General features: G+C 37.8%; 1 protein-coding gene across 1 annotated transcript; it reads right to left on the reverse strand.

Annotated features, from left to right (window-relative positions):
- Positions 1-1,002: 1,002 nt before the first annotated feature.
- Positions 1,003-17,379, reverse strand: CHORDC1 (cysteine and histidine rich domain containing 1). Its single transcript, XM_041414066.1, has 11 exons — positions 17,052-17,379; positions 13,727-13,776; positions 11,690-11,746; positions 11,049-11,209; positions 10,372-10,472; positions 9,391-9,449; positions 8,323-8,393; positions 7,942-8,047; positions 6,747-6,866; positions 6,031-6,093; positions 1,003-5,503 (listed from the first exon to the last, which is right to left on the reverse strand). Exons 1-11 carry the CDS (start codon positions 17,113-17,115, stop codon positions 5,360-5,362), a joined length of 996 nt encoding a protein of 331 aa, XP_041270000.1. The 5' UTR covers positions 17,116-17,379; the 3' UTR covers positions 1,003-5,359.
- Between the last annotated feature and the right edge of the window lie 845 nt (positions 17,380-18,224).

Genomic DNA, 18,224 nt, shown 5'->3' on the forward strand with positions numbered 1-18,224 from the left:
CACTCCAAATGTTAACTGCTTTCACTATGGGCAGAATATTTAAAATCTGGGTAGTTTATGTACATAATGATATAACCTGATTACAAGGCATTCCCTTAAAAAAACCCCTAAATTAAGTCCCTTGGGGTATAAAAGCTCACTGCATCAACTCTGCCTTGTTATACACAAGCCTGATTTCCAATTAAGGAGGAACAAATTAGGTTAAGCACATTAGGCCAGAAGTACATTAGGTTAGTTTTCTCCCAAGCATGGAATTCAGCAATAATATTGCAGTATCAATATTTATCATAGGTTTAAATCACATTTCAGAGAACAAGGTTTCTGGACTAAAAATATTTCATAGATCATTGTAAGTTAAAAGATCTGCCTCTAGGTAGCTTTAAATGAATTTTGTTGCAACGCAGCTTTAAAATTTAACAAGGAACTAATTCTTCAAATACTTCTTTCTAGTAGGTAACAACATTATTTTATTCAAAAGCCTGCTTCCATTTTTTGCTTAACACTCATTTGCCTGTGGATTAGTTTGTAATGTCTGTGACAATACCTTGGTTACCCTCTGGTCAAAACATCAACACAAACTTTGGGAAAAGCGCAAGTATTTATTACCATAGAAGATATCAGGCTACAAGAGGTGAACCCTTTTCTACACTGAGTGAATGCCAGAGGTTTTGGAAAGTTATCTTCTTTTTCTAAGAAACCAGAAAAAAAAATCAAAGCAACAGTACCTTCAGCAACTTTAGAAACAGCCACTGCATCTGGATTATTCCACTTCCGTTAAGTTTGTGACAGCTCAAAAGTGTAGTTTTAGAAAGCAACAAGCAAAGAAAGGAACTACAAGCAACAAGCAAAGAAAGGTGAGAAAAACCCCTTGGCAATGCAGTTTCCTTCCTATATAGACCTATATGTGGAAAATATCCACTTATGTTTTACTTCAACAACCATGCTTCAAACTAACAGGGAAGTTCGCACCCATAACAAAAGGAGTCAAACACAAACCCCAAATGCAATCAGCATGTAATAAGAATTTTATTGGATACATTAAGAAAAAAACTAGAGCATGAAGACATGAGATTAATTTCTGCATGTAAGTTTTGTGAATGTGCAGAATCAAACAGCCATGCGAAAAGTCATCTCCTCTTCAACTGCAATTCAAGACTCTTATAACGGCAAAATTCTTACCACCCTTAAACAGTGTTCCAGACACATAACTCATTACTTTAAAAAGGGTCTCCTTCCTGAACAGAAGTAAAAAAAATTTAGTAGCAAATTGGGAAAGACCAATCATTAACAGCTACAGTATTTAATCGATACTCATGCCATGTTTAAAGAATGCAAGCCAAAAATGCATCATTATGTAGAATAGGTATATTTTTTTTTTCCAAGGCAAAATTCCTAGTAAAACTAATTCCTAAACTACTGAAATGGTGACTTGATAATGTACACAATCCAGAATACCATCCAATGGAAGATTTTTTTGTCAAGTTGTATCAGCACCTGAAGTCAAAGTAGCTGATCAGCCCTGTGTTTAGCAGTGTATTAACATTTCACATAAATTCCAATTCCTCCAAGAAATGTTGTTACAGATACAAGATCATAGAATTGTTAAGATTGGAAAAACCTCTAAGATCACCAACCACTAAGGTAGCATCACCACCATGTCCACCATTAACCCATGTCCTTAAGTGCCATATCCGTATTTTTTTAAACACCTCCAGGCATGCTGAGTGCACTGCTTCCCTGGGCAGATTGTTCTAATGCCTGACAACCCCTTCTATGAGAACGGTTTTCCCCAACATCCAATTTAAACCTCCCCTGGTGCAACTTGAGGCTGCTTCCTCTCATCCTATCACTTTTTACCTGTGATGTAATGTTAGGTACGAAATATGTTAGATAGGAAAATGGGCTTATACGTGAGAGAAAAGATTTAAGATTTCTGTTGTAAACTTGTATACCCATGCAATTTTTCATATTATAAAGGGATCGTGAAGGTGAAGTTTTATATGCACCTGTACAGTCAGCTCTGTGTCACGTAACATGCTCACCTACATGTGTAACACATAAACCTACACTGAAACACACTACTCTTAAACACTTATCTATAAAAATATAGTTAGACTGTATCAACTTAATTTGATAAATATAGCACAAGATCTGAGTGCATGGAAAAAGGGTGACTTTGACACCGAGTATTCCTGTTCATACTGGTTTGCCATATAGTGTCATTATTAGACAGGTGATCAAATATCACTTTGCTTACTTGATAAATCTTGCTTTTGGGAAAGTATCCATCATGATTGGTTTAGTACACTACAGCTGGCCTGACCTTCTGTCCACACTTACTAATAAAAGTTATAGCCAAGCCAATATTCCATCAAAGTGTCTGCTATCACCATGCATGTCAAGATGTCATTGCATGAAACACCAGGAACAACCCTTGGTGTGTTGAAGCCTGTTGTGAGCAACTGCTCAAAACACACAAATTCAGTGAGTAATACAGCTATTGCAGCTTCAGGACAGATGCAGACATATGGTTATAAAACACTGCTAAGAATTGCTGCAGTTAAACAGTTTATGGCAGTCAAGGCCATCTGAAGGTTTATACTTTTATTCTGAAAGGCATCCCAGGCCACAGAAACTATGCTGTTATTGTACAGTCTATACCTTCTTGCCTGACCAAAGCTGGTGGGGTTTTCATGGGTTAATTTGTTTGCTTGCTTTTTTAAACAGGTAAGCTTTAAAAGTGGTTCTATTGCCACTGACTGGGGAGTCATTATAGAACACCTGAAATATCTTTAGCTTTGTGCTGAAAGATGGACAACAGAAGAGGAGGAGGAATGAAAAAAAAAAGCAAAACTGGGGACTGTGTTTACAGGAGCTTTCTCCCACTTATGGCTAAGGTGACTAAGCTATCAGCAGAACATAGTTTGAAAGAGTGATACAAGTAATTACAGGATCCCAAAGCCTGCAGCATTCACATGAGACATCCCATTCATCCACATTTCTCTCCATTTAGGGTTTAGTGCACTAAAACAGAATATGACTTACTTAAAAACAGATATTGTTTTCCCAAGGAATTCCATTTTCCATGTCATTCTTTAAAACAGGTTTTACATTACATAAACCTAATGCACATGAGGATGCAAATTAAGAGAAAATATGTTTTCCATGTTTGACATATTTAGGATATTTATATATCCATATGGATAGACACATTTGAACTTGCTTGTTAAACAAGAACTTTATCCTGGCATTTAAGCATTACTAATTTAGCTGTCCAAGTTCAGAGTTCTGCACCCACAAACACAGATGGTATGCTAGTAGCTACAGCTACCTAGAATTTTTCATCCACTGATGTTCTCAGTGTCACACTGGTAAGTACTCCACTTGTTGGTTCAGAACACATCAAGGAACATCTGTTCAATTTTCAGAGGGCCACCTGGCAGGCATGTATTTTATAAGCTTGTACCCTTATCACTTCACAGTACCTGACATTTTCAGATTTAAAAAAAAAAAAAAGAGCAAAGAAAAGGCATTATTAGAGGTTAGCACAATCTACACAGCAGAACTTGGAGCTGAACTTTTTTAAAAGGCCCGAGGGAGCATACAACCATGCTCAAACCAAATAATTGAGGACAAAGGATCATGAAATTAAGGCAGAGAAGCACCAAAACAATTTTGTATATGTGCACATATATATATATATTTTTGTATCACCAGTGTTTACCTTCTTGGTGTTCGGGGATGGTTTCTTTGGTAATGTATTTCCTACTACTGTAAGCATGAAGTAGGACTTCAAGTACTGTTAGAGAAAAATGTGAGTCAAATCATAGCTACTGGAAAACAGCAAGATTCTCAAAAACCTGTATTTCACTTCAGAATGCCTTTACTACACCCTGTGTTTCTCCTGACACTATTCCAGGTCTGCCAAGGCTGGTAGATGAGCATCCATGCATTTTAACAGTCCTCAAGACCTCTTGTTTACATATACAGGATTAGGCACAATAAATAATGGTGTATTTTTATTACTTTAATAGGAAAACATTTTTATTTCAGCTGCAAACCAAAATTAAGAAACTACTCCAACCAGAAATAGAAAGCATTGTTACTGTGAGTTGCTCCCTGGATTAAAAAAAAAAATATTTTTACAGCTATCCTGTTTTCAGCCACACACCTTTACTGATGAACTGAAAATAAAACTAAGGCCTTGATTTCTAATTAGAGTCTGCTCAAAAGATACAGTATTCTTTTAAAGTATTTTGATTCAAAGGTACAATTACAGTATGAGACAGATTTCAAAGCATGTTGTTTCTCCTAAGATTTGTCCTGTATGTAACTGCAGTTTTTAAGATGACCATCCTCAGAGTCAAGAGATACATGCAACTATGTGGAAATTGTTTTATCAAGACACCTACAGTGTGTCCTGGTTTCTCCTACTACACATATCCATCTACTTTGAGAAGAGTCTTGAGATTTTCAATGTTGTAAAATAGGACAGATTATACATTCTAAAGGCTGCCAAATATATACAGCACTTTGGTAATTTTACAATAGTTTGCTGTTTACTTACTCTTCACAGCTGAAATGCCAAGTTATACAGCCATTTCACTGTCCATTTGCTTTCATATTTAACTACTCAAATAGCAAATGTAAGAGTAAAAAAAAATCCCTTCTTGCCACCTTTTTAAAAATTTTAACCTGATCTGCTTTGATACATGAAAGACAGCAGCAGTCAGCAAGTACTGAAATCCTTGGAATAATACCGTTCATTTACTTCCTCCATAAGCCATTGGTATTGAAGGAATAAGGTATTGAACCATAAGGTATTGAATGAAACCTTTGTTTCAGAACACGAAAGTCTATAAGCACACAACTTCCTATTTGTTTATGTAACCTTTTACTTTAGATGTAGAATTACATGCTAATCAGTTCAATCTCAGATTTTTCTATCTGCATTACTGTACGGTTCATAACAGTGCTGAATTTAACATGGGCTACCAAATGCATCCAGCCTAAACAGAACAGCTGAAAAACAAAAACACTCACTGTGAACAGAGAGCACATCTACTGGGATAGTCAGTGCATGGTAGGGAAGGTTGCAAGCGAAGGGCAATAGCTATTTTACTCCAAATTCCCATGAAGACATTGCATCTACGATAAACATACCCATGGGAGCAAGAGCAGAAATAACTGTTACCCTTTCAAGTTTACACCCCCATTTGCTGTGCGTCAAATTTCTTTCTAGAAGGGAACAGATGAACTAGCATTAAAAAAAAAAAAGAAATCGATATAAAAGTTAAATATTTGATTACAGTAGCAAGTCACCACTTCATCACGGGAAATAACTTGTCTCTTGGAATTGTTATTGATCCGAACTCTCCTGTTTTGGTTGTGTGTTGGATGCTGGTAACTCCAGACTTGCCCACAGCAGGGGCTCAGCTTTTCTCATAGTGAGCTCAATCTTTGTAGCGGTCATGTTCACGTAACTCCTCTTTACATCAATCACCTAGAATAGTAAAGGTATTTCACACTTTAATTTAACAGACTGACAGACACTGCAGGTTTAAGTTAGGGAGTACCTCATCACTAAATTTCAGTAAATGTTTAGGTAGATCAAGATCTCAAGATCTCCCTAGTATCTTGAAAAATCAAGACTGTTTCCCATTCCCAAGCTATGGAAAGTTTATGGCATAAACATATGCCTACACATATCTAACATACACTGGCTAAAATACATAACCAAGGGTTTTCTGCAGTACTACTACCATGGTGCTGGGATCAGAAAGGACCTTGGAAGGCCACGTTCTGTACAAAGCAGTGGCCAATATGAGGTCACACTGGATCTCCTGGATCATTTTACTCTTATTTAAATGTAATTACTCAATGACATGCAACAGAAATTCTTTCAGAAAACAGAGTAATGAGGAAAACCAAACCATTTTGAAAGAGAGGAAGCTAATGGCTTATGCTTCAGTTTCCTTCTGGGGTTTTTTGTTTGTTTCTTTTTAATAGAAAAAATATTTTTATACTTACTCCCCATAACTTCACACTACGATGAAACTCCTTTTCTCCTTCAAATACAATATGGATATTTACCTTAACAGGAAAAACAACAACAACAACAACAACAACAAAAAAAAAAAAAAAAAAGGAGAAAAGTTATGTTAACAAAACATCTCACAACTCAAGTATGTTTAAACAGAATATACCATTTTAGGACTTGGATCCTACAATGACCAAAGCCATAAAATTGTCCCTCAGAAATAGAGATGAGTATCTATTTTAATAGATTCTGATACAATTGCAATCAACAGTGACCACTGGTACCTTGAATTTTTAGATAAAGAAATCAGACAGTCATTTTAACACCTGTTTAATATTAGTAGCTGTGAAACAGCATACAATAAATAATGGTATCAAATTACATTAAGTCAAATACAACTAAATGATGACTCTATAATTATTTATACATATGGCAATGGAAACCCATCATGCTTGGGTTTTAATTATGGAAGTCAAATCAAAGATTTTTTTTATGCACACTTTATTGCAGCTTAAAAAAAAACCCCACACATTAAAGTGCAGATGTCCAAACAGAAGGGAGAAAAAAAGCTATACATACTTGAACAAACACAAATGCCAAGTAAAAGCAGTTACTCAAAAAAGAGTCTTATGCTATCTCTGCCTTGTAAATAAAGCTGAGCAGATTTTCCTAGGTTCAAGCTGCTGATCTCAAGGTAGAGGCTCACCATTGTGCTATTAGCTTCTACGTAGCTCAGATCAGGGACAGAGTTTTTAGCATATACAGAAACAGTCACTTCTCCTCCAGTCTGGTGCCAATCATGCCTGCATGGAACTACTTTTGTACTCTATATAAGGAAAAAAAAAGACTTAGAATTACATTTGAATATTTTTTTACAAGATTAACAGCATAAACACCCAGGAGTTTTTTTAATAGCCAATTAGCATAGCTAATAAAGAACTGTATTTCATCTTCACAGGAGACTGCAAGACTCCACTTGCAATTCTTTTTACTTATCATTTCAATATCTCCCTCTCAAACAAACTACAACAAAAAAATGTTACTTGGTGGATCAACTTCCTTTCCAAGACTATAGTTAGCCAGCAGGTTATAGAAAGGAACTGAACAAAGAGAAAGAATGCCATGACTCCAAGAATGCTTCATAGGCCTGAAAAAAAATTTATTAGTCTCTGTTCGCTGATGCAGAAAAAGTAAACTGTGAAAAACCCCTCAAAATAAAACCAAAAACCTAATGTAAAAAAACCCCTTGTTGGATAGAAGCCCATTATCTCAATACACATACAATTAATATACTCCTGGTTTCTTTAAATGTGGATAAATTCTTTACTCTTTTTCTACACTCTCCTACTTTAGACTCATGACTTCAGCTTTTTTTTAATCCCTATTTTCTGAACTTGCAAATTATTCTTGAACAAAAATATAGATATTCAAAACAAGCAGCAATTATAAGATTTAAAGGAAGTAAAGGATTTTGAAGTAATTGTTCTGGAATGAGGTAATGAAACTACACTATTTATAATACATCTTTATTTTGTTCTGTTAAACATTCCTGATGTTTGCAGTGTCAAACTCTTTTTGCCTCAGCAACAGACGACACATTCATAACAAGAACATTTTTGTTCACCTGTATCTATCGTGTGACCAAATAATGTTTTTCAAATGTTTTGGTCCATTATTATATTCTATAATCTTAAAGAATCAAGTATACCTGTAGCACAGACTACTTTACACTCCATTTCTCAGTTTTCCTGCTGTGCACATTATGTATTCTCCACATTATGTCAGAGGTAGTGATCTGTAATAACTCAGCTACAGTAATAACTCAATAAAGCTACAAACTACATTTCACTATTCAAAATTCAGGATGGACAATTACAGAATGCAATCTTAATGCTACTTACTGCATCCTTTTTAGTCCATACATGTGTTCCTCTTGTGCAGCCTTCTTGAGCTAAAAATGTATTGAAGTCAGAAGTTTTTCTTTTACAACAGCTCCAATACTTCATCCTTGAAAGTTTGCAAAGTAATTAACAAACAATATTTAGGACATTATTTACTGTGAACATTTAAAATCTTTCCTTTATGCAATATTACTGTTACTTCCATATACCCCCTTCAAGCACTGCAATTTTTGACAGAAGATGGAATAGAGAATAAATCAAGGCAACATTTACAAAGAAAGCAGGAACACACAACAGACTAGTTAAAAAAACCTGAAATTAACTGAATACTAACCCTTCACAGAACAGAGGTACAAAAATGGAAGTTAGCTGAATACTAACCCTTCATGGAATATAGGTACACCAGAATGGTATATACATACTTCCTCTGTGCTGTGTGGTCCTTCGTATGTCTGGTGGGACAAAGCATTTGAAGTGTATTACTGTTACAGGATTTGCAGGAAGGAAAAAAAAAAAACCACGACATGACACAAACCAGAAATAATGACCAAAGTATGACAAAGCTTTTGGGTAAATACTCTAGATATAATGGCTTGTCCTCGCTTTTCAAAGTAACCATTCAACCTGCCTTCACAGAAGGTTCTCTGGCACTGCTAAGAAGCTGTACTTTGTATTCAATGGTGACACCACCTATGCTCATAAAGGTCACTGCAGATCCTCAGAGATTTCAGTCTTTAAAATACTCTGAGCATTCAGAGAAAACAAGGACGTAACTTGTAAATAAATTAAACTTGTCATTCATAAAACACATGGATTCTCTAGAGAAAGTAAAATAAACAATATTCAACTCAGCCAATGAATATCAGATCAGTTCTTCCCAACACAAAGACTGCCAAGCTCTCCTCCCACCAGAGCTTCAGTAGATAATGCAAAATCTGCCAGGTAAAATAGCTATTTAAATTTTACTGTCCCATTTTGCACAAAACAAGCCTGTCAGTGTAACTTTCACTTCTAATGACTAGATAATATAATGACTAATTCTGGTGCTAGAAATGTTAAAACACTGACTTTTTAATTCTTCTTGCACAAAACATTAACTGTTAATATCTGTAGATGCTTCTGATCTGTACACATTATCAAGAGCAACTCAAGTGTTGCCAGTAAGCCACCTCTCACCAATATTATATTTAGTAGGTTAAGTTGATACACCACAGTACCATGGATTTGACAAGCTTACTAATTAGAAGTTCATGACAGGTTTAGGAAAAACATCTTTGACTTTCTGCAAACAACTCATATTTGTCCATAATACAGCATGTTATCAATTATGCACTTGTTAAACCAAATGGACTTTGTGCCTTTTCCAAATTAACTTGTAGCACACAAAAAAACCAAACTGCTCACTTAATAGCTGAGTAGCTGCATTTAAAGTACAACTGAACCACTTACTTTTGAACAGCCTGCATTTTTACATGCCGTCCCAATCTTGATTTCATCACTATCTTCCTCTGTAAACAGATTATTACAAAAAATAGCAAATGAATTGTATAATCGACTGAACACTTCGCTTTTATTAAGGACTAAAATGAGCCGAGGAGGAGATTAGAAAAACCTTCCTCTTTAAGCATCTATATTCTGCCTGACAGTGAAATCTGCCAGAGGTACAGAGAAACATTCCAAAAGCTGTATTACCTATGCATGAAATTCTAGGCTCTATATCTTTACACATTTTAAGAGGGGTAAATAAAAAAAGATGAAGAGGATCATTACAATCACAGGAGAAGCAAAACTTGAAGCAATCATTCATCTTGTTCAGTTTTGTAAAACTAAATGTAAAAGACTTCAACTGCTGTCTACAAATACACACAAGGAAATAATTTGGATACCATGGTGAAAGAAGATCTAAATTAGCTTGGCACAAGAACAAAAGAGCATAAAATAGCCACAAGCGTAGGTTGAAATCATAAAGTTACTTAAGGAGCAGTGTAGTTCTGGAACCAAATTCTAAATAAAATGTGGGAAGAAGAAAGAGGAAGAACAGACAAAGGAGAACCAACTATTCTTCCAAGGAATTTCACCAATTTATATGATACTATCTCTGCGACAATAGGGAGTAAAGCTCATTTCTTGGTAACTCTGTCAGTCACATATTCAGAAACGGATGTTCCCATTATGTCCATTCTAACCTCGAAATCTTAGAAAAGACACTGTTCAAATAATGACAATGAACTGTTCCCGACAACCAAGTCTCCATGTTAGCCACATTTGAACTTCAATCATCATTCCCTGGACTGGAAGGTATTTCCCAGATTATTAAGAAAAAGAACATAATTACAGGAAACTATCACTTCAGAAATGACAAGATCAGCATTTCATTTATTTGTGTGACACTTAGCATCACACACCTACTTAATCTCCCTGTCTCCTTACCTTTTCTGCCTTCATTTTCTGATGACAGTTTCAGTTTATCGAGAGCTTGTTTCAAGGAAGCTGACACTTTCAGCTGCAAATTTGTCATTGGCTCATCTGGGCTAAAAAAATCCATGTATTAGTGTCAACTTGCTTCATGAGAAAGAATTTATAGAAGACAAAGTAGTAACTTTTAATCTTCCTACAACTCTTCCTTTCAAACCTCCCTTCAACAAACAAATTACATTTGTAAATGCCAATTTATACCATTTATGAAAAAACAGACTAGAAACTTAGAAGGCAGTCTCGGCTTTCAACTGGAAATCCTAAATATTCTACAAAATAAAAATAAATCAGAGATACTAAGGAATCTAAATACAAGCACCCCAAAATTATTTTTATTACTGTTTAAAACACTTAACACAGTTTCTAGTGGCATTTTAAAGCTATGACGTTATAGACTTCAATTTTTTGCTTCTTGTGCTGAAAGATCAAATACTTCTTTGTCATAACCGGAATTCTTTTCTCACATTTTGAAGCTTAAGATAACATCATCACTTCTACCAAAACCAAGGTCTTCTAAGGTTAATTTCAGAATTTCTACACTTCATGAAATGTTCAACACGGAAACACCAAGCAAGCTTTAATTTGGCCAACTGACTACAAATCTGGAAAATCTTAAGTTTCATATACTGTACCTCGGTCTCTTAATTGTTTCCAATGGTTTTGGTGCCTGAATTATGTGTTCTTGAAATTTGGGTTTCAGTTCAGCTAGCTCCTTTCGTTCAGAGGTAGTTTTGACTTCTGGTTTAACAGGCTCAGGAGGTTTCTCGCTGTTATGGAAACCCTTTGTACAGCCCTATCGTGGAAAGCATAAGTTTTTATTTATGTATAAATGCAGTGTAGTTCATATGCATTAAGAACTAAGAAAAACTGCAACAAGCCTTCTTGACTCATTTCTTCAGCTCCATCTTTTCCTTTAGCCCACTCTTAACACTGGCGGAAAAGGAAATCCTACCACTAAAGTGGAAAATATTCTAATTTTGGATATGAGTTAAAAGAAAAATGCATACTTTCTGCAGTCAAGCAAAGCAGCAATAAATGTTGACAATTCTTCTTTATTAGCAAGCAGTTCTATCAAAACCTATTTTGATAATTTTAACCAAGCTTGAAAATGAGCCTTGACTTCAGCATTATATGAAGAAAAATAGAGCATATAAGAATTAAGACAGTGTTAAAAGAAGTAGCCTAATTTAAAACATGTAAGCACATGCACCATTTAATATTAATCACTGTCACTTGACAAGTATAGAAATTGTACATAATCATGAGTACATACCACAATGCTCAAGAAGTCAGAAAAGTCTGTTGTTCTCCTCTTACAACATGACCAACCCTGCAAACATTTCGGAAGACAAACAACATAGGCATGACTACCGAACTTGAGAACAGCTTAAAAAAACCAAAATACTTATTTATTTCTTTAAAATATGTGGCATATCAAGACTAGCAATTGTTTTCTTCCCTACTCTGGACAATATAATCATCTACATTTTTAAAAGCCAGAGAAATCTTCTAGTTTGCAGATGCTGCCTTAATCAGAAAGTTCAGTAAACGTGAGGCAATACTTCCATGACAAGTTAGGTGCCAACTCTGTACAACAGAAAACAGAATTGTTACTTCATCTCATTAAGTAACACGTAAGCACAACAAACAAAATACTACACCTGAGACCAGGCTCACCTGTGGCTCAATGCACAGGCCCTCTTCCAAAAATGATAGGGTTTTTTTTTTTCTTTTCTTGAGCTCCACTCAAATCTTTCAATTGCTTATTCTGCACCAACAGTTGGATATGTGCATTACACAGCTACCCAACTACATCAATCAAGAGCACTTTTTATTATATAAACCAGAAATTCAATTTTACAGCAAATTGCCTTGCCACTGTGAATAATATATCTTAGAACTCAAAGAACTTCATTAGAGGCAACAGTTTGACTAATGCACCACCGCTTTGAAAGCTTAAGTGGTACAACACAATGGGTTTTAGGTAGGTGGTTCTAAAATACCCTCAAAATATAAACTATTTCCACAGTTGAGGAGACAAAAGGTTCATCCTGCCCACCTAGATAATCTAGAATTCACAGCATGAAGAAAACTGCTCATTTGCAATTATGATAAATTTTTAATTAGATCAAGAGGCAGGATAAGGAGAAGGAGAAAGTGGTACTTGTTTATAAACAGTGAGTAGTGAGAAAAAGGGTGTAAACATAAGTTTTTGAGCTAACTGTATAACTGCTCTCTTCGTAATTATGTAGAAGATTTTTGTACTGTGCTCTGAGTACAGCTATAATTTTGTACAATTGTTTAAATAACTGTACAGTATTTGATCTAAGAGTATTTGTCCCAGTTTGCCAGTGGCACACGATGGCTGATTCCAGAGTCAGGTACTGCAATATAAGCAACAGCTCACAGCACATGCACTGCCCTGCACAAATGCAGAAGCTTTCATAAGGCCAAAAGCCACCACATTGCTGGGATGAGATGCACTTCCAGTAGAAGTAGTTCCTAAGTACCAAGAAAAAAACCCCACTTCTCTCAAAGCTCAGCTAAACAGCAGTTTAGTGTTCTAAGTAAAGTCACTTAAGCTACATCAATATTAATAAAGTGTCAGGCTCCATTTTTGGACACCAGATTTTTGACTACACACAATTATATTATGAGAATGATTTCCAGTACTGTTTCAGCAGTTCTGTCTGAAATGATCCCCTGTAAGCACTTTGTATGCATCCAGTAGATTCTGAAGAGGGCAAACAGTTTAGCACAAAACCAAGGATGGGCTGTGCAGTTTAAGCACTGGAGACCCATCACAGGTATATTTAATTCTTCACTGAAGATGAAGCCCATGAATCCTGGACAGCTGCATAAGAGGCATGGGAGACCAGTCCCAATTTAATCAACATCCTCATTTGGCTGACTAAATGAATGTGACTGTTTTTTACAGCAGACAAATGTCACATACACATTAGTGCCCTGGCCACATTAGACCACAAGCAGCTGCTCTGAATTCCAAGCAGGTTAATTAATTTAAAGAGTATGAAACCTCTCAATGGCTCCACAGTCCTATTTAGAGGACCTAATTAAACTGCTAAGAGACCTAAAGTCAGTTAATCAACAGGAAACAAGTCATCTAGACTTGCATGGCATTTAGACCATATGAGTGGAGTTTTTAATTTCTTTTTCAGGAATTACTAACTGTGCTTTTCTAATTTCATGGGGTTGCTCATGATAGGCTGAATATCAGTTTCTCAACACGTGGAATTAAAAAGATGAAAAACCAAATAGATAATATTTAAAAGGACAGTTGCATACTTACTTTGAGAGCATCATGAAAAACGGGCACACCTGGATGGTATGTGCATGAACCTAGAAGACAATGATTATTATTAATATTGAGGCACACCAAGAATCTTTATTCATATGATTATAAACCCAGCAAAAATGCCACATTTACAATTCATGTATGCCATGAGCTGCCCCACTTCCCCGAGTGCACATCATTACTCAGAAAAATCCAGATTCCTCCAAAAAAGCTATCTGAATGCATATATTAGACATAAATAATGAGGTCTTCCTTCTTCTTAAATATCATACAACACAAACTAGAAAGCAGGTATCTAAGACAAACTACTGCTTCCACATGGAGCAAGGAAACTCTCTATGGATCATCCCTGGCCTCCGTCAGTAATCACGCCTTACTGGTAAATTTGCAGAAGTAAGAAGGTGACCCTATGGCTACCTGACAGACAGAAACCACTGATTTATCTCTTCAAATACATCTACTTGAACCTGATCAGAGCTTTCTGTCGAGAAGCATTCTGTTAAAAAAGTCTCTTGATGCAAATCATGACTTCATTATTTGAACCCTAATTACCTTTTCTTTAAATGTCTGTAGTATCCTAAGCCACCTAAGGATCTGAACCCAAAGGTTAGTCTTCTACACACACACAATTTTGATGTACCAATACTATTTATTACTAATAGATTCTGTACAAACACTACACTGGAACACAACCTCCATTAATGAAAGTGTTTGTATTCACAGATGTTTATCAACATTACACAGCTGTTCTCTTTTACTTGTATTCCTTTAACATGTAATAAAACTGCTCTGATTATATAACTTCTCACTGACATTTACTGCATGGACAGTATTTTACTGACTTAACTCTGAGCACTATCTTTTAGCCTTTAAAGCAAAATCAGAAACACTTAAAAGTGACACAAACAGTAACAATGCACATAATAAGAAGCAAAAGAAAAAAGTGATAAATAACTTCATTAGCAATCTGTCTACAGATAATTAATAGGCAAAAACCCAACCCAAACTTGGTTGTTTTTATCTTTTTTATAAATATGTAGATTTTTAAAGAAACCTCATTTTGTATAATTTGATCTTATATTCAGTGCCTGTGTCTAAAGGACTAATACAGTCTGAGGGCCATCAGTTCCCACCTTAAGTCAAAATACACATATTTTAGAACATTAATTCTTCAGCAAGACTTACAAATATATCCATAAACCTCTATCAATTCCTTCAGTTTCAGGATGAAAAGCTAATTCTGGTAAACCTCACAGGAAAATTAAAAAGGAAAAATGTGGTTATTTTGCATAGAGACCAGGACTTCCTATTAAATCAAATAAAAATAAAAGTAGAAGTTATTCTTTTCCAAAAGTATGTATGTCATTAGAAGTACCATGAGAGTAAAAATAAACACTGTTCCGTAGCAAAGATTATTTCTGAGTAAGAAGACTTAAATGAAGATTTTTAATTCTTCACTAGAGAGATGCTGTTAATAACAGCTACCGTTTTAGAGACCAGGACCATCACAAAATCAACTACCTCAGGGGTGGCTAGGCTCCAGCTCAAGGCAGACACAGACAAGTGCCTGGTCGTCCATCTGGCCAAGTACAACCCTTTTTCCTCCCTCCCTGGAGCCTGGTCTGCAGTAGGTACCAGGTGGAGCAAATGACAGCCCACTTGGCTGCTGCCTCCTGAGGGCCCTGCGTGCTCCAGGAGAGAAGATGCCAGGACAAGGAGCTCTGCAGTGCCTCAGCAGAGCCAGCGGGGTCTGACCACTGAGCAGTCTGACCAATGTGCCGGCTAGAGGACAGTAAAACATCAGCCTGTCTGTGCTCACACTGAGTCCAACAGAAAATTAGGATACAAGCAGAAAAAAGCATATTCTAGTTCTGATTCGTATGAGATCAGATTGCTGCAGCTTTTGGTTACTATTCTACATTTTCACTGAAAAAAAAAAACAAACCCCAAACAAAACAAATTACCTCTCCACTGCTGTTAACACCTTTCCTTTACCCAGGAAGACCGAAGTATTTCAAAGCCATTTTCTCTAACCCTCAGATAAATTTTGGAGACACAAGTATCGTAATTTTTCAGGGTTTTGTTTGTTTGGAGCTTTTTTGATGTCAATTTCATAGTCAAACTGATCCCACCATGCACACACTACTACCACCTTACAGCTGCATCCTTAAAGCACTTTATTGGTCTTTTGATTAAATGTCAAATTAGAAATTTGTAGGGGTCACCCATATGCAAAACCTGGTTCTCTGTAGCGATCTGTGAATAATTACATTTACCTTCAGAAATGCTTAGTCTAGGACACAGTGATTCCACTACACGTTCCAGCCACTTACCGAAACAAACTGCATGCCGTGAAATTGTTTTCCCCAACCCAAGCACCACAGAGTTAGCATATGGCCATGCCAACCTGACCTAGTTTACTGCAGCTTGATCACAAACCATAAAGAAGTGTTACTTTTATAAGTGTTACTTTTGTAAGGAGTACAGGTCACAAAATCCTAACAGGATTTCCTTTTTTTTTTTTTTTTAACAATAAATACCCTTATTGTACTCAATATGTTGCCCCTCTCTATGCAAAAACACATAGCTCAGAAAAATAAACACATGTGAAGATACACATTATTGCCACGGTTCTAAACCACTAAAAATGTGCAAGCTAGAACACGTTAGCCTACTTCTAGCCCTGGGGGTCACTAAAAATTAAAAAAAACAAGAAGAGAGCATTCTACAAATTCAACCAACACAGTTACTTTATAAACCAGGTGAGGGCGAGCCTTCTGAAAACTCAACTCACCCTCCTGCACCTCTGTGGAACTACGAAAACCCAACTGACAGAGCTTTAAATACGCTTCACCAGCATTCCCAGCACACCCAGAAGCACTCAAGGCACTTGGAAAAGCAGGCACAAGTGTGCAGTTCAGACCCATTTAATTACCTGCTGCAAGTCTGCGCACTTTAACTACAAAAAAAAAAAAAAAAAACAAAAAAAAACCCAAACCAAACCAACGAACCAACCTAAAAAACAAAAACCCGCTGGTAACTAGGATGAATGCAACACTCACAGAGCCCTCAGCAGAGAAGCCTGCGTTGGCCTTGTGTACCTTTGGCACACATGACAGCGCCGCGCAGCGCGGGCCTGCCCCGGCCCCACACGCGCGTCCCCGGGGCAGCCGCACCCCGCGGGCCGGGAGACAGCCCCGCAGGGCATGGCCTCGGGCGGGACGGGCTCACACCGCCCCGCAGAGCACCGGAGGCCGCCCCCGCTCCCCGCGCTGGCAGCCAGGGAGGCACCACGCCCCGGCCCCTCCGCCGCTCTCACCCTCCGTGTTGTTCTCGGGGTCGAAGCGCTGCCCGCAGCCCCGGTTGTAGCAGAGCAGCGACATGACCGCAGCACCTCCTGCCCCGCCGCCCGGGAGAGCCGAGCCCGGAGGAACACGGCGGAAGGAAGGGGGAAGGAAGGAAGGAAGCCGGGCAGCAGCACCGGGGGCGGGGCAGCTGCCGCGGCGGAAAGAGCCGGCCGGAGCCTTCCGGAATCTTCACGAAGCTTCAGGGGCCGGCGAGAGCGGGCGGGCGGCCGCGCAGGCGCTGCTGTGGGGCCGCGGGACCGCCGGGCGGCTGGGCCCGGTAGCGGTGAATGCTGGGCCGCGGCTGTGGGTGAATGCTCAGCCTCCGGAGAATTTCTAGCGCCTTTTAAATTTTTTTATTTTCTCCTAACCAGCCGCCCCCCCCCCCCCCCCCCCCCTTCCTTGCATGCGAGTTTGATTTGAAATAAATGTTTGTGCGTACGTATTAAATGGCTGTCTCATCTGCACTGTAGCACAGAGGCCAGCGTCAGAAGCTTACTATGAAAAACACTAATTTATGTTGTCTTAGTCCCCTGAAAGTTTGCCTGGCTGCTCCTGATAGATGGCCGACTTACATGTGCTCTATAGTGTGCGTTACAGAGATTGTATTTAAAATCATAGAATAGTTTGCAGTAGAAGGGACCTTCAAGATCATCCAGTTCTGACACCACCACAATAGGGAAGGAACTTCACTTGACCACGGTGCTCCAAGCCCCATCCAACCTGGCCTGGAACACCAGGGATCAGGCATCCACTATCCACTGTCCCAGTGCCTCACCACCCTCAAAATAAGTGTTTTCCTAATACTGAGTCTAAAATTTTCAGTTTGAAGCCATTCCTTCTCTTGTCATTACGTGCTGTTCTAAATACATAAGTACAGACATCTACATTTCTGCACACAATTACAAACTGATTCCTCCTAGTCAAACACCTACAGCACAGCTTTTAAAATGGTATTGCCCAGGTGTTCGTACAGACTGTGAGAAATCCTGAAGCACACATGCACAGAATGAACAAAAAAGGTGCTTCTTAAAGGGAGTTTCGGGATGCAAAAGGATCAGGAGACTGCTTCTGATGTAGCCCTGATCTTTTGCAAACTTGTGAGCTGATGCTTGATGTCTGCTGGCATCTTTTTATCTGTGTGTCAC

Source organism: Onychostruthus taczanowskii, unplaced genomic scaffold (genome assembly GCF_017590055.1).
Source record: "Onychostruthus taczanowskii isolate IOZ18803 unplaced genomic scaffold, ASM1759005v1 scaffold44, whole genome shotgun sequence".
NCBI classification, from domain to species: domain Eukaryota; kingdom Metazoa; phylum Chordata; class Aves; order Passeriformes; family Passeridae; genus Onychostruthus; species Onychostruthus taczanowskii.

Bases quoted from the DNA above. Each gene is read 5' to 3' on its own strand.
- CHORDC1 (XM_041414066.1), bottom strand. From the start codon at position 17,115: ATGTCGCTGCTCTGCTACAACCGGGGCTGCGGGCAGCGCTTCGACCCC. The intron at 13,777-17,051 runs GTGAGAGCGGCG...ATTGTCTTCTAG, and splicing joins CCCCGAGAACAACACGGAGG to GTTCATGCACATACCATCCA. The intron at 6,867-7,941 runs GTAAGTAGCATT...TTCCTTATATAG, and splicing joins TATGGACTAAAAAGGATGCA to AGTACAAAAGTAGTTCCATG.